The 22,018-nt window shown below is 55.1% G+C and overlaps 2 protein-coding genes across 13 annotated transcripts in view; both read right to left on the minus strand.

Moving 5' to 3' along the window:
• Window positions 1-10,235, minus strand: part of Phrf1 (PHD and ring finger domains 1) — a 33,585-nt gene extending 23,350 nt beyond the window's left edge. For 2 of the 7 annotated variants that reach the window (XM_074051843.1, XM_074051825.1), the window contains exons 1-5: window positions 10,115-10,235; window positions 6,332-6,444; window positions 4,807-4,929; window positions 4,216-4,320; window positions 948-1,153 (exon numbers count right to left, since the gene is read on the minus strand). In XM_074051843.1, coding sequence (XP_073907944.1) covers window positions 948-1,153; window positions 4,216-4,320; window positions 4,807-4,929; window positions 6,332-6,422 — 525 coding nt within the window. In that variant the 5' untranslated portion in view covers window positions 6,423-6,444; window positions 10,115-10,235. The remainder of the gene's footprint in view (window positions 1-947; window positions 1,154-4,215; window positions 4,321-4,806; window positions 4,930-6,331; window positions 6,445-10,114) is intronic. The other 5 variants (XM_074051870.1, XM_020182393.2, XM_074051866.1 and 2 more) reach the window with 3 other exon arrangements.
• Window positions 10,236-18,407: 8,172 nt separating this feature from the next.
• Window positions 18,408-21,175, minus strand: Rassf7 (Ras association domain family member 7). 6 transcript variants are annotated; one of them, XM_074051942.1, is made up of 6 exons: window positions 21,090-21,175; window positions 20,158-20,288; window positions 19,270-19,982; window positions 18,990-19,118; window positions 18,834-18,899; window positions 18,408-18,757 (listed from the first exon to the last, which is right to left on the minus strand). In XM_074051942.1, exons 2-5 carry the CDS (start codon window positions 20,279-20,281, stop codon window positions 18,843-18,845), a joined length of 1,023 nt encoding a protein of 340 aa, XP_073908043.1. In that variant the 5' UTR covers window positions 20,282-20,288; window positions 21,090-21,175; the 3' UTR covers window positions 18,408-18,757; window positions 18,834-18,842. The 6 variants fall into 6 exon arrangements, with proteins under 6 accessions (XP_073908043.1, XP_020037615.1, XP_073908022.1 ...); XM_020182026.2 differs by having other exon boundaries at window positions 18,834-18,915; XM_074051921.1 differs by having other exon boundaries at window positions 18,408-18,915.
• Window positions 21,176-22,018: the final 843 nt, after the last annotated feature.

A 22,018-nucleotide genomic window follows, 5' to 3' on the forward strand; every position in this document is an offset into this window, starting at 1 on the left:
GCGGCCTATCGGCCTGCATTTATTGATTTTTCAAGCCCCTGGTTAACCTCTGCTCAGCTCCTCTGCCAACTTCCCACAGACCCTGGACACCTCCGATACATTTTTACATTTGTTTTCATTGTGTGGATTCTAACCATCCACATGCTACAAGTATTTTCTCCTTGCTTTTGCCAACAGTGTAAACTATACGTACAGAATAATACATACTCCCTTTAGCTGTGTATTTCAGTGGGTTCAACAAGTCTAAGTCCTGATGTCTACATGGTCTACCACCCCACCCCACCCTGCATTCCACCCTGTAGGTTGTGTGGGAGCTGTATCTCCCTGGGGTTTCTTATAGACCAACTCATAGTGTGAACTGCTAGCACAGGGCTCTGCCCTCCTTATCACAGGGCAGATGGTATCACACCCTGCCCATCTGCATTTGAGTCCCGTGGACATGCGGTACACTAGCTTTAGGGTCATACATGTGACATCCCTTACAAGTCTGTGAATCTAGCCATCCTCATCAGGCCAGTGCTTCTGGGCCAAGACTGTGTTACTTCACCTCTTCATACTCGCGTCAGTCCTAAACCTCTGTTCTGTCTGTCCTTGTGAAATAGACACATGTATTTTCTTTTGGAAGTCTTCTGGATCCATGTGTCAGTACATGTGGTGTGAGCTGGCCAACACACACTGATAGGAAAGTCTCTTCTCCCAACACCAGAAGCTGCCTGGTGCCAGTCTGAGCAGGTCTCCTCAGTCCAAGTCTGGCTTATGTTCCCTGGTCAATCTTTGCCCTATTCTACTTTGAAAAGTTTCACAACAAGAAGTTTTAGAGGGGATGCTTTTGAAGGCTGTGAGGAAGGCAACATGCCTCAGTCCCGTGCTCAGTTTCTGCCAGAGAACTAGGCCTAGTAACTGCAGGTGGGGGTCAATCTGAGGGGGCCCAGCAAGAGCTGACTTACCCTGGACCACTCAACGATGCAGTCCAGGCAGAAGTAGTGGGTGCAGGTCTCTGGTGTGCCCACAGCCTGGTCTCTGAACACATTGAGGCAAATGGGGCAGCTCTCTGTGTCATCATCAGAATTGAGTGCACTGCTGGCTTCCAGCTTCCCCTGAGTATCTGCTGCTGCCACAAATGTTTCTACTTCATCTTCAGAGTCTTCAGAACCTTAAGTAAGTGGAAACATTACAACTTTAGTGAAATACAGGAATAGCTGCATGAGAGAAGCACTGGCCCAGAGCAGGTCCAAGTTGTACTCAGGAAGCCGTCCTCGAGTGACAGCTTTAGCTTCTCACTGGACACACCCTGTCATCCACCTGAAAAGCCATGCTCAATATGCCATGACTCTGAGAAGCCCTGCGCTACAGCCCTGTCAGCTGTGGCAGCCATGGTTCCACACCTGAAGCTTCTTTGACCACAGCTGCTTCTTAGCCAAGCAGACAGGGATACTGGCTGAGCAGTCACACCAGCTCCTCAAAGTCTCAGAGCATAGGCAGGCCCCCACGAGGCCATGAGCCCTAGGGTCAGCTGTGGACTCAGAGAGGACAGAGCTAACTGCTGAGCCTCCAAGTGTGCCTCTTCAGAATAGCAGCCTCTGCCTGGCTGCACATCTCTTAAGCACAATGAACCATCTGCCTTCAGGTAAGACCTCCTTCTCAGGCCTCTCCTTCCTCTTCCTTGTAGACTGTAAAGCAGATTCCCAACTGGGTAGCCATCGCCTACACCAGATGTGGTCCATTTCTGAGCAGTTTTGGGGCTGGAACATGACTACAGAACAGCAAAGAAGTTCTTTCCATTGAACATAGCAGTCAACGCACTTAGCAGTACACAACATCCTCCTGTTCTCACTGGGCCTCAGGACTTCACTTCTGTGTGTGGAGCCAGTAGAGGTGCTAGGATGCCCTTCCTGGGGCTGTTGCTACCTGGCAAAAGAGAATTAGCCCTAGCTGTTCAAACCCACCAAAGCATAGAGGTTCTCCAGCTACTGCAGAGAGAAGTCAGAGAGGCTGTTCCTGCTGGGCTAGAAGGAACAAATAGCTAAACACAACACTGCCGAGAACAGTCACACCAACACCCAGCTGGAAAATGGGCCTTCAGTTCTTCAGCTATGAGGACTCTACCAACAGATCGAGAGTTGTAAGAGGACCCCAAGTTCAGAAAGGGACCATGGCCTGTCCAACACCAAGGACCCAGCTGACCTGTACTCGGCTCTAACCCTTGGAAACTGCAAGTCATTAAGTAGGCAGCGGAATGACAAGACTTCAGTTTTCCTGCTTAGCTAAGGGCCTGTGGCAGCAGAAGCAGACAGATACCAGGACGTCTGATTCTTTCTATGGAACACAGTAAGCAGAGAACTAGCCATCTCGGTTGCCTGAGCACCACGCAATGTCTCAGCCCACAGAGCAATGCCTTTGAGGGCTTGGAAGGACAATGACTCTCAGCAACATGAAGTGGACAGAGACAGGTACAGGTGAGCAAGGCCCTGCACAGTCTTCCTCATCCTACCCTCACTCAGGTCACTGGATAATGTTCTTGACAATCCATGGGCCACACCTGGCAAGGAGCAGATGAATGTCAGCCCTAGCAGGACAGTGGGCAGCCAACCTGGGAACCCAAGCCCAAGAAGGGCAGGCCTTTGAAAGGAGATGGGCTTGGAGAACCAAGCAAGCTTTGTTGTGGAGCAGCTATAAATAATATAGTGCATTCAAAACATCGCACATGCTGGGCACCAGTGGCTCACGCCTGTAATCCCAGCTACTCAGGAGGCAGAGATCAGGAAGATCGCAATTCAAAACCAGCCAAGACAGTTTATGAAACCCTACCTCGAAAATATCCCACACAAAAAAAGGCTGGTGCAATGGCTCAAGTAGTAGAGCACTTGCCTAGCAAGAACAAGGCCATGAGTTCAAACCCCAGAACCACCCAAATACAAAACAACAACAACAAAAAAAAACATGCACATATGGAATAATAATCCACACTTTTTGGAGAGCTGTGAAAAGTATTTGCTGGGCATGAAGCAGCAGTCAGAGCACTCAGCTCTCATCTCTCATGACAGGAGAGATACTACATAAAGTAGGGACACAACAAACAGTAAAGTGGTCTTTGGTAGTACACACCAGGGTGTGAAAAGCATGAGGCAGAGGGTACCCATAGGAAGGGGCTCTGCCATGTTCACAGCCCCTAAGGACATGGAAGCCTTTTGAGGGGTTCCTTATCTTCTACTGCATTTCCTAATGGCTGATGAGACATTGGCACTGAAGGAACAAAGTGGGGGAGTCATCATCGTCCCCCAGTGCTTTCTCAGCACACAGTCAAGGTTCTGGGTCTCTGCACCACCTGTCGCTAACACTCCACCCCTGGCCCCATGCCCACCAATGCCTTCAGCTCTAGGCCTTCAGACTGCAGCTTAGGTATGTCTCTCTCTGGAAGTGTCGCCTCACCTCCAGGGACCTAGAGCCTTCCCCTCCAGATGCTTGCCTGCTCCAAACACCTAGCACTACGTGCCTTGACTGCTGCTCCACAGTAGGTCTCTGCTGGACAGTGAGCTCTGTAATGTCAGACATCTTATTCTGGCTGCCCTCTACTTGCCCCATGCCACCTTCACTCCAGCTCTCAGTCAGTCTCCAACATCCAACAGGCCCTCAAAATCTCAGGAAGTAGCCGGTGCCAGTGGCTCACACCTGTAATCTTAGCTACTCAAGAGGCAGGGATCAGGAGGATTGCAGTTCAAAGTCAGGGCGGGCAAATAGTTCGAGAGACCCTATCTTGAAAAAAACCCCATCACAAAAAAGTTCAAACCTCAGTACTGAAAAAAAAAAAATCTCAGGAAGGGATGACAGAGTCACCTGACAGTACATGACTCCCTCTGCCCTCAACTCTAGCAGCACTGGCACCCATGCAGACCTACTGAAGATGAGATGGGAAACATACACAAGAGCCTTTTCTGTGACTTTAAATTTGGGAAAGACTCTCCAATTCAGCTCAGAATTTAGAAACTAGACCTGGAAGAATAGGCAGTAAACATGCAAAGTTGCCGACTCACACTGTGTCGATCCTAGTCGTTCATGAACACGGTCTCAATCACAAGGGTGACCTTTTCAGAACATTCTAACATGGACAGTCACAGGGTCACACTGAAAGACTGAAATACAGGTCCTGGTAGGTGCTTTAGGAGCATGCTGTCCTGGTCTGAGAATCATGTCAGGAGCCAGGCAAGGGCAACCCACCTGGGGCTCTCCCAGGCTGCCCACAGCCTGGGTGGCCAAGAAGCATGGGGAAGGAGGCACAACACCAGGGTGCCCAGAGCAGTCCTGCCCTTTGAAGCACTGCTCCTGTAGGAATTCAAAGCACAAACCTCTGTCAGTATACATGAGCTGGGACTTTAATAAAACCACACAAGGACCTTGCCAACACTCAGTTCTAGATACAACAGGCAGAGAAGGAACCCTCAAAGTGTGCTAAACAGTCCTGGAAGCTAGCACTTGGGGGACAGGACATGGAGCTGCCAAGACATCCCTGTTTGCTTGTCACATCAGAAATTTCAATCTGGTCACATTTTCCCACAGCTTGTGCTACTTGATGTTCTTGGACATTTCATTTTCTGCACCCACCAGAAGAGAGATCTATGGAACCGTGTCAAACCGAATTTTGAAGTCAACAACCCCGAATTTCAAAGTCAACAACCGCAGAAGTGAGCCATCAGTCCAACAATGAGCGACTGCCAGAGTGCAATGTAGCCAGTTGTGAATGTTTTACCAAAGGCTGTTCCCACAACAGCAAGAGACAAAGGCAGCTGGTTTGAATGCCAACAATCTTACCTGATCTGTCTTCTAGGTCTTCCTCTTCAGACACCTCCTCCACGTCCTCTATGTCTGAGCCATCTTCATGCTCACTGCCTGTGTCGCCCTCAGAGTCCCCACTGTGACCATCACTGCTTTCTTCTAGACCACCAGGGGTAGAAACATAAACCCAGAGGGCAGAGTCATAACCAAGGCAACAGGGAGCCAGAGCTACTCTATAAATGTACAGAGGAGTTCAAAGGACACCTGCCAAAGGTCTGCCAGAGTCCCTGGACTTGGGGAGGTGGGGCTGATAGAGGCAAATGAAAGGAAAATGGGAGATGTCTGACTCTGCAGTTATGTTACTTGCATTAAAACAAGACAAAAGTATACATTGTTAGAGTTTGGATTTGAGGTCACTACCTGGATGATGAACAAGTGTAGGTAGTAAGCTACATTACAGGAGGGGCAAGTGTTTTGCTAACACTCCATTCTGGCCCAGTGAATGGAGCTTGATAGGAACCCTTGTTACAAGTATAGAAACAAAACAAAACAAGAGAAAAAACTGCTGGATGTGGTGGCACAAGCCTATAAGCCATTACTCCAGAATCTGAGGCAGAAGACTGAGAGTTCAAGGCCAGCCTGGGCTACATGGCAAGACCTTCTATCAGAAACTCAAAACCAAAGCCAGGCACTGGTGACTCACATCTATAATCCTAGCTACTCAGGAGGCAGAGATCAGGAGGATCACGGTTTGAAGCCAGCCTGGGCAAATAGTTCATGAGAACCTATCATGAGAAAACCTACCACAAAAAGGACTGGTGGAATGGTTCAAGGTATAGGCCCTGAGTTCAAACCTCAGTACTGAAAAACAAAACAAAACAAAAACCCTAACCCCCCCCCCCACAAAAGAAAGAAACAAAACAAAAACAGGAGGGCCAAGCACAGTGACATATGCCTATGGTTCCATCTACTAAGGAGACTGACATCAGAGGATTCCTTGCACCCAGGAGTTCAAGGGCCAGCCTAGGCAATATAGTAAGACCTTGTCTCAAAAAAACCAAAAAACCAAATAAAAGAATTAACTAAACTTCTATAGCTTAAAACAAACAATATTTTTTAAATTTTATTTTTATTAGCATTTACTGTTGTATTGGGCATACACTGTAACATTTATAAAGGTGCTTACAATATATTTTTCTAGATTCACCACTCCCCATTATTCTCCTTTATCCTCCCTTCCCACCCCCTTTTGGCTGTACTGGGATTTCAACTCAGGGCCTTAGGCAGGCACTCCACCATCTGAGCCACTCAACCAGTCCTTTTTTGTGCTGGGTATTTTCGAGATAGCGTCTCATATACTATTTGGTCTGACTTCCCTTTCCAACCCCAATCCTCCTGATCTCTGCCTCCTGAGTAGCTAGACTTATAGGCATGAGCCACCAGTGCCCAGAAAGAATGTGTTTTTTTAAAGGCTGAAAGTTGAAAACTGACAAGCAACCTGAATAAAACACCACGTACCACTGCTCCTTCAGGGTCACCCTCCCAACAGCAGGCAGCTTACCAGCATCACTGCCCGGTTCTGAGGGACCTACTCGATGTCCATCTGGTGCTGGGCTGTGGGCTACAAGCTCATCCAGACTGTCGTCATCCATTGCTGCACATTGGAGTTCAGCTCTGAAAGAGACCAGAGTCAGGTAATTCCAAACTACCCTGGTTATAAAGCCCCTCTGAAAGAATGACAGTCACTCTCTTCCTGTCACCTGGTGTCATGAACATTACCATACATGAAAAGGTCAAGCTATGAGACCCAATACACACACAGCAAACCCAGCTGCTCACAAAAAGACACTGGCTCCTATTTATAGAACCTTGTGCAAACTGGATCTCAATTTGTACGGACCAGTGATGCTTTTGTACAAGTACTAAGAAGTCCCAATGCCAGAAATGAACCAAATAGAGTTCTTTTTTTTCCTCCAGTACTGGGGTTTGAACTCAGGGCCCACACCTCAAGCCCGTTTTGTGATGGGTTTTTTTCAAGATAAAGTCTCTCAAACTATTTGCCCAGGCTGACTTCGAAACTGCAATCCTCCTCATCTCTGCCTCCTGAGTAGCTAGGATTATAGGAGTGAATCACTGGCCCCTGGCCCTGAATGGACTTCTAAGCTGAAGTAGCAAGGCACTGCTCAACTGAGAGGTGAACACCAGATAGTCTTAGGGATAAACAGTCAGTCCACCTGCCTGTCATTCCCTAGGCATGTAGTCTTGACCAAGGCTGGCCCACTGGCCATAAGGCTCAGCTAAGATTCCTGGGGCCTGTGGAGTACCTGTGGTATCCAAGCTGAGAGGCAGAAGGAACAGATGCTAGGCTGTGCCTCTCCTGACCTGTCAGTGGGGACACCTGCCAGGCCCACTCTGTAGACCATTGTAAAGACAACATGGAATGCCTGTATAAACAACCTTAGAAATGTTGCTGGACATGATCCTCTTACTCAACCAGGGCCTCAAACTTTGGTCTTCAAATAAAGAATCAGTCCATACACATGGTCCTTTCCTCAGTGCCCAGGTGATTCCTGGGAACACTTCTCCTGGGGGAATTCATTCAGGAACTCAACAAGGTACAGCAAGTGCAGCACATCCTGGCCACTGTGTGCTTCCCACCAAGCCCATTGTTCAGTCAGAGGAAAGAGCACCACAAGAGGGGGGGGGGTGTTTGTGCTTGAGGTCAGGGTCTCATTCATTCCTGGATCACGTAGGCACAGGTTTGCTTATCTCCCTCAACCACAGAGATTGCACACCCAGTGCAACAGTTGGGGAGAGCTACTACCTCCTGAGAACAACCCTTTTCCAATGGGGCAAAGACCAGGACTGCCCTTCTTCCCATGTGACAACAAGGCACCACCAGTCCCAGGTTCTAGCTGATGTTTCTGAACAGTGAAGGCATGTTAATTTGAGAAAGCTGTCAATGGCCAGTTGTTAACTGAGAAGTGGTTCTGACAAATTATTAACTTCCCCTTTATCTACTGCTGCTGTAAGGTTGATAACTGGCCATGGTCCCCACTCCAAGAAAAGTCTGCACCCTGCTGCTTGGTGAACTCAGCAATTTAGCAAGAAGTCCTGGCCACCTGCTAGAAACGCTGATTATGGGAGTATACAGACAAAATGGTGCCATGACCCATGACACCTTTCCTGTGGAGTACACTAGGATGAGACCTAGAGTAAACACAACTCTCAGGTAGGAGACCTGTAACTCTCTGGCCACAGCTGTGACCCTTCCCCCAATTGAACCCTACACCACTGTGTGGCCCCTGCTCCAATGCTCTGACTGTGCACACCAGAGGAATATAGTCCCTGCTCTGAAGAAACATAGTGTGGGGAAGGGAAACACTAATGACCCTACCAGAAAAATACTTCAAAGACACCAGGAAATGAACCCTGAGACTACCTTGGAGACAACAGGACAGAGCTGGGTGGGGTGGGGGGTGGGGAGGAATATTGTAGGGTCTGATGTTCAAGAGCAAATCCTCATTTGATAACATATTTCACACCCAAAGTAAAAATATGAACACACAGCTCCTAGCTTCTTCTTTCATACACTGACTGAGGGCCATGGTAAAGGATGCAGCCTGCTTCAGAGGGCTGGTAGGAAAGAAAGGGAAGGCAACCATGGGACTAGCCAAAAACACAGTTTAGAAATAAGGCTGAGCTCCACAAGTCCCTGCATTATGCATTAAGTCCTGAAGCCTCAGCAGCCTCCACCCACCAATGAGGAACCTTCTGAGGGCCCTGATGTCCCTCCAAAACGGGAGTGGAAAGTTCAGGTTGTGGGGCTGAGCAACAGCCTCCCTAGGCCATCACACAACTGCTGGCAGCACCTGGGCCCAGCTCACCTAAAGAATCCAGAAAGCTTTTGGAGGCACTTACAGAGCAAGCAGCAGGGACCACACAGTATGGGACTACCAGGAATCCCAGCCAGATACAGCTACTGGGGACCTCTAGCTAAGGACCACTAGCAGTCCCCTATTGGGCATGCCTGCCCTGTTTCACCATTCCCACCTCTGTCACATATGGCAGACCCCTGGCCAGGAAGCCATCCCTCAGGAAAAGTTTACTCACTGCCCCTGCTTCAACTCTGAGGTGGAGGGCTGCTGGGGATCCTTTATTCAGCCTCCAAGTTTGATGAGATTGAGGGGGGAAAAGAAAACCAGAGAGGTTATTTCTCTCTTCAGCCTCAGCGGAACCAATGCAATTGCAGTTCCAATTGTTACTAAGGAACCAAAAAGGCCTCTGGTGTGGGTAGGTGCAACTATGCCAGGACCAGAGCCTGAGGCTCATCCTGAGCGCTGAGCAAGCCTACAGCCAAGTCCAACTTCTCCATTCAGGCAGACTTTGTCATTCTTCATTCATTGTCTGCCACATGGCACACATACGAAACCTTACTGTGGAAGTCAAGAAGCTAGGAGCCTATAAGTCTCTGCTGGGCTGGACATCATGCTACAGCTCTGCTGGTGGCACCAGTGCCTCGCCACTAAGAGTGCCGTGCTGAAAGGTGCCATGTCACCTTTCAGAAGGTTTTGACTCAACATTCTTCCCACAAAGAAAGAAAATACAGTAGTCCACGAATACTGCAGAGAGCTCAGCTAGCTACGTGGTATGGGAGGTGATCCACGCTCTAAAAGACGGAATGAGACTGTAGGTGTAACTCAGTGGTAGAGCCTGAAAAGAAATGTCAAGCCCCGCCTTAGCCTCAAAGCCTGTCCAGGTGACCCCTAGGCAAAATGTGGTTCGCCCCGCACGGAGCTATTCTTTGTTGCAGAAAAACAAGAGAAGATGAACCACGGAGGAGACGAGGATGCAGCCACACGAGAGAAAGCGGGGCAGAAGACAGCTGGGAGGACTCGAGGGGGCAGCGATGGCTCTGTCATTCGGTAGCTGGGTGACCCTGGCAAGGGACTTAACCTCTCTGGGCTCTGATCGCCTACTCTTGAGAACTTGCTGCGAGGACTGCTCAAGTTAACGAACATGAAGGCCATGCCGTCAACCACACGCCCGGGCAAATGCAGACGAAGCTGATGTAGGCGACGACGACCGGGAGCTGAGACCAAGGCAGCTAAGAGTCACACCTTTCTCACAGACAACGCGGGCCGCCCCGCCACGTCCCCGCAATCCCAGGCCCGAGGACGGCCAGCTCGGCCGGCCGCCCGCCCGCCCGCCCTCCCGGCCCGCGGCCAGAGCGGCGCAGGCCTCACCCGCCCCGCAGGCCTCAGACAAAGCACGCGGCGCCCAAGAGAGGCCTGCCCTGCGGGGCACAGCACGGATCCAGGGTCGGCGCGGCCATCGCACGTACCCGGGAACTTTGCGCCTCCCGGGCGCTCCCGGACGTTCCTGCCGCCGCCTGGGACAGACCGCAGCTAGGCCCGACCGCCGCCGCCGCTGCCGCCGCCGCCGCCGCTGCCGCGCGCTCCCCGACCCGGAAGCGCACAGTGCGACCTTCCGGGGTCTTCTGCCCCGCCCGTTGGTAGAAACCACTGGAACCAGGGCCGGGAAGAACCCTCTGTTGCTGCATGTTGGCGTTTAAATGGCCTTCCCTCCTCGTAAATACAGGTTAATACTTGTATTCTTCAGATAAAGCCTATGTTCTGGAAGAATTCGTGTTATTTGAGGCTCCCCCCGATGTGCTGATCCAGCCCGCCTCCCCGGTGCAAGTGGTACAGTCCGACTCTCCGCCCACTACCCGCAGCGAATGGGAGCGGCCTCCTGCCCAAGGCTCCGCCCCCAAGCGGGACCGGTCTTCTGAGTTAGGCCTAGGGGCAGAGGCGTTGAGCGTCCGCGGGCTGTGAGGGAGCAGCAAGCCGGAAGGAGGGCGTCTGGCTGTCCCCAGTAGCGGGCATATTTGCTCCAGCCTTTCCTACTTGGAGCATGCATAGGGCTCAGGATGCACCTTTGTGTGGCTCCTCGGTCCCCTCCAGCCTAGCGCAGGACGACACAGTAAACCATAAATAGAACTCAGCAACGCGGTATGCGAGAAGGAAGCAGAGATGGGGAGGATTGAGGTTCAAAGCCAGCCCGGGCAAATAGTTCGCGAGACCCTATCTCAAAAAAAGGGCTGGTGGAGTGGCTCAAGGTGTAGGCACTGAGTTCAAACCCCAGTACCGCCAAAAAAAAGAAAAAAAAAAAGAATGGGATGGGGCTGGGCGTGTAGCCCAGTAGTAGAGCGCTTGCCAGGCTCCGGGTTCCATTCCGTACCCAGTACTGTTCTGTGGGGAGGAGGAGCAGGGTAGACCACGGTCAGGAGCCCGGGAGGACTGACCAGCCTCAGTGAGGTGCTGAGCCTCGGATCCCCGGGAAGGCAGCGTAGAAGCGTCCCCCGCACACAGTCCACCCCCATGGCAGAAAGGAGACGTGAGATGCAGCACAGAGCACTGGGATCCTGTGCAGGTGACAACGCTGGATCTCTGCACCCTGCAAGCTGCTTCGTGAGAGCAGGGTGCAGCGGCCGGGGCTTGGAAAGGATGGCCTCTGATAGGTGTGGAAGATAGAGAGGGTGGATTTGCCGAGGGGTTGCATGTGAGTGTGAGGGAAGGAGGGGAAGATGGGAGACTACTCAGGAGGGGAAGACCGAGGGAGCCAGAGGCTGCACTGGAGGTAAAATATAGTAGTGGTGGGGAACCAGCACCTGAACTCCAGGCCGCCAATGTTAAGAGGTCCAGAATCTGCAAAGGAAACCAGAAGTAACTCAGGAGTAGGGACTGGAAGAGAACAGAAGAGAGGAAGCAAGCACATGCATCAAGAAGAGGGGGCCTGGGTCGTGTGCTGGAGGGATCCTGGGAGCAAGAACTGACTGGAGGAAGTGATAATGGGAAGACTGAGTAGGCACAGCTAGCAGCAACTCTTTGCAGTCAGTTTGCTATGAAGGGAGGGAAAAGTTGAGGTGACTGAGAAGTGGCAAGTCAAGGAGGAGGGAAGAAAGGATGATGCCAGAGAGGAGGACCCCCGGAACAAGTCCTCTCTTTTCCACGGGCCGGGGAGTTGGATCTGGATGGGGTACATGACTTTAATGTCACCGGGGCTAGGAACCTGAACCCAGGAGTGCTGAATATCAGTTATGTAGTGCCAGGAGAGTTTCTCACCCTCTCCGTGCCTTAGTGTGCTTTGCTGTGAAACGGGGATATTGATCATAATACCTGCTCTGAGGTCATTGTTGAGGACTGGATGGGTGAGTACAAGGAGAGAGCTTCAGGCAGGGGTTTAACCTGGTAAAAAGCACCTGGATGTCACCCTACCATCCATCAAACACCTCTTCCTCCCTTTCAGCTTGAAACTTTGCATGTGCAAACAAGTCTATCTACTGAAGGCTGTTAGATTTAGAAGCACCTGTAGATACACACTGCAGACATACACTTCCTTCCAGGAAGAAGGATAAGCAGCCTATGGTTAACCTGGAGCTCCTTGAACAGAGGTCAGCTCCTCCTAGCTCCATATATAGCTGCCTCTCAGGGGCTACTGGAAAACTGTCATGTACCCACAATGAAACAGAACACCTCCTCAGTGAACATCTTTGGGCAGGGCACCACCTGCCTAGCCATACCAGCCATGCCAACTCATGCTACAGTGTAAGAGGTGTCCACAGGAAGCTGCTCAGGGCCAGTTTGGGCCCAAACTGAACATAGGTAGTATTTCTTCAGAGTATAGACACATATCTACACCTCCCATTTACTGATCCCCCTCCAACCTGATGATATAAAGTGACTCCTTACTTGTTCTCACATGTGTGAGTGGGAGGCACCTCCCATAAATAAACCCTCCCACATCAACACTGTCACATCCCATACATACTACCTGTCAACTGTTATGCTACTGCCAGTGTGTACTCACACAGACCTACCCAGAAGCCCTGCTGGATTCCTCATTTATGCTGGTACATGCTGCTCCTGCCTCACGCAGGCAACAGACGAGCACAAATATGGCATGCAGACTCCTGTCATACACAGGAGGGCAGAACTAGGCTGGGAGTTTCCTTAGTTCTGTTCAGGCCTATCCTTTTCCCCTGCCACACAACACACAGAGCTGGGTGAACTCTGAGCCCAAGTGTTGCTTTCTACCCCACCCTACCTCAGCCCCAGCAGCATAGAAGCCCCAGAGTCAGGTGGAAGCCTGGTGTGTGTTGGGGGGTAAAACACAGGTAATGGAGAGGGTGAGAACTAGGGAGAAGAAACTCCCAGAGCTAGTGGAGGGAACAGGCAGGACTGCTTTCTCAGACCAGGGAAGGCAGGTATATGAGTGTCCTTTGACCAGAAACTCCGTGGCTTAAACCAACAGAAATTTATTTTCTCATAGTCCTGGAAGCCAAAAGTCTGAGATCAAGGCTGGCAGGGGATGCTCCCTGCAGAGCTCTGAGGAGGATCCTTCCTGTCTTTCCGAATTCAGGGTTCCAAGTGTTTCTTAGCTTGTGGCTTCATCACTCCAATATCTGCCTCTATCTTCTCATCTTCTTGTGGCCATCTGCTCTGTGTCCGTGTCCTCTCCTAACACTGTCCTTGGATTTAGGGCCCAGCCTGGCAATTTGAGAAGATTCCATTTCAAGATGCTACACTTAATCATCTGCAAAGAACCTTCCAAATAAGTTCATGTTTACATCTACAGGCCCTGGATATTAGGACATGGACATGTCTTTGAGGGGGGCACTATTCAACACACTACCCAGGGTAAAAAGGGGTGCATTTGGCATTGGCAGGACTGGGGCACAGGTGGGGGTCATGCCAGCAGGGCAAGGCAGGAGCTCAGCTTCTCCCTGTCCCCTAGTGTCTGACTCTTTCCTCTGAACCTATACCTTGTCCTGAAGATGTGGGCCTCCAACAGTTCTTAGGGGTTCCTTCAAGACCCATATGATCCAGGCCTTGCTGACCCTTCAATTTCAGACTGAAGGGAACTGAGCCAGCTGCTGCCTTCCTGTGTCCCATCCATACATGCCCACACCCCAGAATGTTCTGCACTTGAATTTCTGTCCCTGGGCTACAAGTTCCTGGAGTCTGGGCTGGGTCAGAGCACACCTCCCTGGGGCCCCAGTACTTAGCTACCCAGGCTGAATTTGTGGCAGCTGCCAGGCTCCAGCCCAGCCTGTACAGGGAGGCCATGGATGCATGGAGAATAAGAGCAGAGCAGTGGGTTGAAGGGCAGGAGGAAGGCAACCATAGACAAAAGTGGCTGAGGCTGAGAGAGCTGGTTGGTGGGTCAAGGACCAGGATGACCGTGGGGAATCAAGGTTGGAGTTGCCTGGAGCAAGGAGAGCTCCAGGGGTTCCCCAGGGAGGACCAGATTCTGAGGCAGGTGTGGGAGGCTGGTTGATTTGAGGAAGGTGGGAAAGGGAGGAAGAACAAAGCACTTGCAAGCACTCCTGCCTCAAAAGCAAAAAGGAGAAGCAGGCACCTTCCTGTCCAATTAGGGACCAGGATGCTCCAAGATTCCGCTTCACGGCCTCAGGGTCCACCTTGTCCATGGAGGGGAGAAGGGAGTGTACAGACAGGGGAGCTGAGGCAAAGCCTCCCCTAGTGTCGCCTTGGGGCTCCGCCTAAGAGTCTGAAACTCCAAGTATGAAGCTGGCCCGGTACCTCCTAAGGAAAGTGACTTCCGGTCCCTCGACTTAGACTTTTTGAGTGCCCAGTGGGTGCTCTCGCCTTGCCGCAGGAGGGAGGGGGGCATGCCCATTGAGAGTCCAGTGCCCGCGCGGCTCCCCCGCCAGGCTTCCGCGGAAGCAGATCACACAGAGGGGACTCAGAGTCTCCAGGGCCGGCCCCCTGGAGTTCCGGCCCAGCAAATCAGACAGAGCCGGAACCCCCTGCTCGAAGCCAGAGTGACCCGCACGCCCTTGGGGACCCTCGCGCGCCTGGGAGCTGGCGAGGGGTGGCGCGGGCGTACGTGCGTCCCGGGGGCGCCGTGCCCCAGCCAGTTCAGGCTACGTGAGCCAGGCGTGCAGCGGGTTCCTGGGGAGGGGCGGCCCTCCCATGGGGTTGGGGGGGGGGTCTGAGTCGGCCGGGCAGAACCACCAAGCTGGGGGTCGGGGACAACTTCTCGCTTGCCTGGCAAAGGGCCCGCCTCGTCCAGCTGTCCCACCGCACTGGGCAGGCGGGAAGACGGCGGCCCAGGACGCGCCCCCGGCCGGGGGCCCCTGCGCCGGGCTAGCCCGAGCCGTACCACCGCGCTCGGGAAGGGGACCACCAAGGGCCGTACCACCGCCCGAAAGCGGGGGACGCAGCCCGCGAGAAGCCACCCCGTGGCGCCCGGCAGGCCCCGCCCGGCAGGTGGCGGCCCCTCCCCAGGCCGACGTGCAGAAAGGAACGCGCCGGCCTCGCCCGCGAAGGGCCGCGCGGCGGTGGGCGGGGCGCGCCGCTCCCCCCTTGCGCCCACTGGCTGCGGTGCGGCAGGGCGGGCCCGGCTCGCCAAGCCATTGGCGGCTCGCCCCTCATTTGCATACTGGGCGGGGCAGCGGGACCCGGCCCGGGCCCGCCGGGGGCGCGAGGGTGGCTGCGGCCGCCACCGAAGTTGGTCTGCTTGCGGGCGACGGTCCTGCGCCGGGGTCGCAGGTGACGCAAGAGGGGTAGCAGGCTTGCGGGCGCGAGCGAACCCCCAAGGCCTCCCTTCCCCGGAGGTTGCGGGGGTCGTGTGGAGCTGGGGTGGTGTGGCTCCGACGCCCAAGTTGGAGGGGACTGGGACGCGGGTGGGGGGGCAACCCCTCCACCCGCTCGCCTGCTGGGCCGTCCCTCCAGGCGCAGGGCAGCCACTGCCCACCGCACACTGCGTTGCTCCTGACCCACTGTGCGTGTGACAGCGGCTGATCTGTCCCTGGGCAGCACGAACTCCTGGCTCCTTGGTGACCCGGATCTGGCGGGCAGGCGGGCAGCCGCACAGGTTTGGAGGGCGCAGCCAGGGTCCGAAGAGGCGATGATGAACATTGGGAGGGGCTTCTCCTATCGGAGCCCAGTAGTGATTTGGGGGTTGGGGGATGGGGAGACACTGGCAGATTCTCTGCCCGCCACAGGTGGAGGCTGAGGTTGGGCCAGATTCCCTCTTGGAGGGAACTTTCTTCTCCTTGTGTGTCCCAGGGTGCCAAGTTGTGCAGAGTCCCCTGGACAGCCTTCTCCAGATCACCAAGCCCAGGACCGCCCTGGGCAGGCGAGGGTGTTAGGATCTCCCGCCAACAGGAGCTGCCTCCTGAGGGCCACCTCTGGGACTTCCTGGAAGACAGCAACAGCTTGGGTTCTTCTGCCTGCTCCTGCCACTTCAGTGAGGAAGTCAGGACCATGGACCTCTTTGTGGGGCCACAAGTCCTTCCTAGAGGCCCTTTCTGCTGAAAGTCTGGAGAAGGAGCATGTCCAGAGTTGCCCCGGTGCTATAGGGCTAGGGCACTTACAGCAGGCCCTGTCCCCTCTCAGTTGATGGCTAGAGCTAAGTCACTGGAGGAGGGATAGGTTTAGTCCAGGCTTCTCTGGACTGAGACCGGCCTCTGGAGAGATGTTGTCCCGTCACCAATGTAGGTTCCTACTCAGCAGTCTCTGCAGGCAGGGAGGCTGTGTGCAGAACCTGCAGAGCTGACATTGCTAGACAGCAGGTGACCTGGAAATCTTTCTCATTTCTGTGCTGGAGATGACAGGCACACTGAGGCTAGGAAGGGCCCAAGCACCACTCACCAGAGCAGCCTGGCTCTGCCTCCCAGATGGACTGCTCAGGCAAGGAGAGTAGCAGTGACTATCTAACCCACACCAATAGCCAGTGGTGTCCTGCCTCAGATTGCTTAGAGAGGTGGCCTGCTTGGTGAGGTTCTGCCTTGCTAGAGATCTGATGTTTGTGCAGTGCTTGGCACTTCCTCACTTTAGCACAGCTCACACTATTGTCTCCAAAGTAAAGTTTAAAATTCAGAACTTTTCAGTAACTCAGAAGTTTTGCTTAGTGATCCAAAGTACTCTTGCAACTTTTCAGGGGTTGATTCGGGTAGGATTCTGTCCACCCTGAACAGCTGGTGAGGAGGGCTCTGCTCCACCCCAGCCTTCTTCACCCATGGCACAGCAACCTGCCTGATGAAGCTTTGGGACCTTCTTCAGGGCCAGCAACAGCACAAGACAGGACTGAGCCTGGGAAGAGGCTTCAGAAGAAACAGGTGCTCCTTTGGACACAGGGAGCATGTGGTGTGTGCAGGCTCTGCCTGCTTCTTGTCTGGGCTAAGGAATATGGAGGAAAGACGTGACCTACTTCTGCTTGGCCCTGTGTGTGGGGTGGCCTTTGGATGGGCACCTGGCACTGAGCCCTCTGGCCTGTGTCCTTAGCTTGGGAAATGAACCATGATGGGACTTAGGGCTGGTCCCCAGAGGTGCTTCTAACTCCTGAGTCAGGCTGTGGTGTCCTGGGACCCACCTGGAGCACAGCCCTAATGGCCTTTACACTCTAGGCTGCACTCAGTGTCACCTTGTGCTTGGTCCTGCCTGTCTGATGGGAGTAGTCAGATAGGGGTTCTAGCCTGCTGATACCAGATGTGGAGCCTCCCTCTGCTGCCTGGCCTCTCCCCATTCCCTGTGCCCTGCCCCAAGCAGGAAATACAGAGTCCTATTTGCTCCCCACAGCGGTGGGCTCCTAGTGGCCCTGGCCTCTGAGGAGCCCTCCTTTTCTCCCACTCCTTGCTCCTTCAGCTCAGGACTTCCGTGCCCCCTAAAGTCAGCCCCAGAGGAAAGGGGAGCAGCAGACTCAGCTCAGGAAACACCTTGAGGAAGCCAAGGCCATCCCAAATGTGCCCTCCCTTTGAATCCAGCACAGACTCTGTTGATCCAGGGTGTCCCCATTCTGTCACCAAAATTGTCCATGGCTGCACCAGGACCTGGTGATGCCCAGGGCATCTTTGTGATGAGGTTCTGCTCATCACAAAGATCTCCAACCCAGCCATAGCCCTAGGAGCTATGGCTCCTAGGTTCAACTCCCAGTTCTCCCAGTTCAACTCCTCCGGTAGCCTACCTGAGGTCTAGGACTGGGCAAAGCCATAGCCAGCTTAAGACCCAGGTAGCAGTTAGACTGGACTGTGGAAACAGTCCTGTCCCAATTTCAAAGCTTGAAGCTCGCAACGAGCTTCACACCCACCCAGAGAGGAGGGGCATAGCCACTGCCCACTCCATGCCCACACCCTCCCTGGGGCTGGTGAAGCTCCTCTGTGGAAAGCTTCCTAGGCCTGGCTGACCCAGGAGCCCAGGACCTGACCCAGGAACTAGGAACCCGTCCCCACAAGTTCTCAGCAAACCTGAACAGCGAGTCTAGCTTGTAGTCCTGGCATTCTCAGTTTGTGCTGCTGGTGAGGTGCAGGCCAGACAAGGAAGCCAGGTGGGGAGGGGTCCAGACAAAAACCCAGGCCATGCATGAGCTGGTAAGACCTCCCCAGGCTGGGAAATCACAAAGCCCCCAGGGGCAGGCAGGGCAAAGCAGCTGGAATATAGGGAGCCCCCAGTCTTGGATCTTACTGAGCACTGGTCCCTGAAGCATCCCTTTCTTGTAAGTTGGGCTGTGGCCATCCTAGGTAGCTGAGAGTACCCGCCAGTGGTCTCCGTATGGACCTTAAGTTCTGGACCCCACAGACCTTGCGCAGCACAGCCTCAGGACACACTCAAGCCACTTTGGGTAGTTTATTGAGGTTCAAGTGTTGGGACGGGGAGGCTGCGTATCCACAGGCAGGCACACACTGGCAGGTTGAAGGTGCTGCTCACACTTCTCCTCTCCCCAACAAGGTGTAGTGGCCTTTGGGGCCTGGAGCATTCTGAGCTATGTCCTGTGTTTCTTCAGGGGACTTGGCAAAAACACCAGGACACCAACGAATCCCACTGCATGGGGAGGAATCCTCTCTGGTCACAGATGCCTACTATCCAGGCAACTTATCTCGTCTGTCCTGGCTCATCTGTCCTCAGCAAGCCCCAGTGGGGCAGAAGCTGCTACCTCCAGGAGCTCTGCCACATGGGGGAAACTGTAGGGAAGACATGGGCTGAGAAGGTTGAGGCCAAAGGAGGGTCCATCCCACAGGTGGGAAGGGGCAGACATACCCTCAGGACTCAGGCTGGGCACTGTGACACGGTTCTGGGGGGCTCCCTGGAGGGTCTCTTCTCTGGCTGGAGGCAGAAAGTCCTGTGAAGAGTGTGTGTCAACTGGGGGCTGGGCTGGGCCCCCACCATCTTGTTTCTCCCAAGAACCAATCTGACCTGTGTGCCAGGGGGCACTCTGTCTAGCCGTGGGGGTGGTGGTAGTGCAGCCCCCGTCTGCTGGATGAATTGCTGCAGATTGCACTGGCGGAGCTCCCGGTTCAATTCCTCAAGCTCCTGAGCCTGGGCCTGGGGGCACATAGGACCTTCAGGAGCATGGCCATAGAGTTCCCTAGCCCTTGTAACCTACATGGTCCTTAGTGTGATCCTGTGTCAGACCCCAAAATCTGCCTGTGTAGTGGGTGAGGAGGTGGTAGGGGCCTGGGTCTCCTGGGCTCACCTGCAGGGCATGCTCAGCAGCCTCCAGAGCCCGGCTCACCAGAGCCAGGCTGCCCTGCACCTCCACACTCTGCCGTTCCTGGATGGCCAGGTCCTGGCGCAGGCGCTCCGTAGCAGACGCTGTGGCCGAAGGAGGCCCTGGGGCCTCAGTGGCCAACCGCAGCTCAGCTTCCAGGGCACAGGCCTGAGCGTCCAGGGCCTGCAGCCGGGCAGCATGCTCGGCAGTAGCCTCACTCAAAGCCTGCAGGCGTGCCTGTCCCTCTCGCTCCCGGGCTTGTTCCCTCCGAAGCTCCTGCTCCCAGAAGGCCTCGTGGCCCAGCTCCTCGGCATTCCTCTGCACCCTGAGCTCCAGGCCCTGCAGGTCTGCAAAGCAGCCTGGTGTTGGTACTATGGGGGTTTCAGGCTCAGGGGGCAAGGGGCTGGGGGCCAGCCTGGGGCATCCCAGGCTGAAGGTCAGTGCTTTTCGAGGCTCATGGCCTGGTGTTGCCCGTGGCTTTGGGGGGAGGCTGGCACGAACTGGGCATCGCTCCGGGGGTGGACAGTTGTCTGAGGAGGGCCTTCCAGATAGGCTGGGCCCTGTCCGCCTCAGGACAAACTGAACATCGCTGGCAAACTGTCCACAGGTAGCCTGGGCACCCACTGGACACTCCTGTGGCAGCAGTTGCCGTTCCTTCTCCCTAAGACGCTGGACAAGCACAAAGCGGCCTGTCTGGCCTGTGGGGGAGAGAAGAGTTCAGCCTGTGTTCCGGGACTTTTTGTCCACCTGACTTGAGTAGTTAAGGAAGGACAAGAGGGATCAAGACCCAGCCCTACCGAACTTGGGTGAAAAATAGGGCTAGACAACCAGGCTCCACCCCAGCCCCTCTTGCTGGGCCCCCAGATTACTTACCTATTGCTTGGGCTAGTGCTATGACCACTTCCTGACAGGTGGTCTGCTCTGAGACCCCACAGACCACCCGCTGGATGCCATCCACCCATACTTTCAGTTCCATGGCCACCAGCTCCAAGACCATACCTGTCCTGTGGGGAGGACAGGATCATGGGGTCAGACCCTGCCTGGCCCCAACACAGCCTGGCCCTCTTCTCCTCCTGGCTTTTGCCACAACTGCATCAGGGGCTGTGGCCCCTCAGCATTGGGCCCTGCCCTCCTGTGCCCAGCCCCACCCTCGGGACTTGCATTCCTGGAGTGGCGCGGGCACTAGTTTGGCCCTGGTGAGCACTTTGAGGTTTCCTCCATCTCACCAGCCTGCTCTTGCCCCGCCCCCACTCCCGGAACGAGGCGAATCATTAACCAGGTACAGGATTTCCTGTCCCCAGTCACCTGGCTCAAAGGGTACAGCCCCTCTCGCGGCAGTCCCCAGGCACCCAAGGGCGCCAGCACGTAAACACGACGCCGTCCGCTGCCATGGGAACGCCCCCCTCCCCCCACCCAAACCAAGGGAAGGAAGTGTCTTGGGCCCCGGAGAAACAGAGTCTCAACTCAGACAGACCCCCGATCTCGCGACCGACATCAAGTCCGATCAACTCCCGCCAACACGGGCAGTCCCCTGTCCGTCCCCGCTGTCCTTCCCTTCCAGCCAGTGCGCTAGTCCGGCAGGTCCTCCCCCCACCCCGCCCGCCCACCGAGGACACGGCAGAGCGCACCAATGACTTCCAGCCGCGCGGCACCCCAACGTCCCCGCTTCTCTGCGGGAGGGTGCAGGTTCGGCGCGGCTCCCACGTGCCCCTCGGTCCAGCCCCACGGAAACTCTGATCGTTCGGAGCCGCTACCCTAGTGATTCGCCCCGAGCTCGGAAGGCTCGGAGGCCCGGCACAGCTCACCTGGGCGCTCACCGGCCTCCGGACTTGGGTTCTCAGACTCCGTCGCGGCCGCAACCTGCTGCCCCAGCGCCGCGGCGCGCCCCAACTCTATCGCCTCATTGGCTGGCGGCCCGTACGCCCCGCCCCACCGCACCCCCATTAGCTCCGTGGCGCGTGCCTCCCGCCCTACGCCCACGCCATTGGCTGCCTCATCCCGCCCCGCCCCATTGGCTCGCAGTTCCTCCCCGCCCCTGGCCCCAGGTGTGGGCGGGGCCTGGGGCGGGGGCAGGGAGAGGGGCGGGGCCCAGGCTCGACTTCTCATTGCCTGCGAACTACGCGGCGTGCCTGCAGCTGCGGTGCCTGTCAGCGCAGGTGTGTCGCCACGCTTCCCGGTTCACTTCCTCCGTAGCCTTTCTCTGTGACGGGTCCCCGCCCAGGGAGGGGGCGCCGGATTGAAGTCATGCCATCCTGGCATGCGCCCAAAGCCGCCCCTTCCTTCCCCGACCGGCCCCACGGTGTTGGCCCTTCAGGGCCAGGGACACGGGTTGGGAAGTGGTGATTTCCGCCCCCTCCTATAGAAAAGAGGTAGAGCCCTTAGGACCCGGCAGAGCTGATGAGCCCTGCAGCCTTGATGGGGGAGGGGACCCGCCCTGAGGCTGCCTGGGACAAAGGCCCGGGCTCTTTGTCTGAGGCTCCATCCCGCCCCCAGTGGGGCCCAGAGCCCTCCAGAGCTGCAGAGGCCCAGGTCTTTGCACACTTAGGCGGGCTTGGAGCCCCTCCTCCACCCCCTCCCCTGCTGCCCTAGTGAGCTAACCCAAGCCAGCTGGGTGGCCAGGCCCTCAGCCTCATGGCTGTCTGCACTTGGGGTGGCTGTGGGGGGACGCACCTCTTTGTCTCCCTTACCCACAAAAGGAGGTTGAAGGTATGAGATAGAAGGTATGGATGGTGCA

This window comes from Castor canadensis, chromosome 1, assembly GCF_047511655.1.
Source record: "Castor canadensis chromosome 1, mCasCan1.hap1v2, whole genome shotgun sequence".
In the NCBI taxonomy this organism is placed as follows: domain Eukaryota; kingdom Metazoa; phylum Chordata; class Mammalia; order Rodentia; family Castoridae; genus Castor; species Castor canadensis.

Bases quoted from the DNA above. Each gene is read 5' to 3' on its own strand.
- Rassf7 (XM_074051921.1), bottom strand. From the start codon at position 20,281: ATGGTCTTGGAGCTGGTGGCCATGGAACTGAAAGTATGGGTGGATGGC. The intron at 19,119-19,269 runs GTGAGCCCAGGA...ATGTGCCCCCAG, and splicing joins CTGCTGAGCATGCCCTGCAG to GCCCAGGCTCAGGAGCTTGA. The intron at 18,916-18,989 runs GTCAGATTGGTT...CACTCTTCACAG, and splicing joins GAGTGCCCCCTGGCACACAG to GACTTTCTGCCTCCAGCCAG.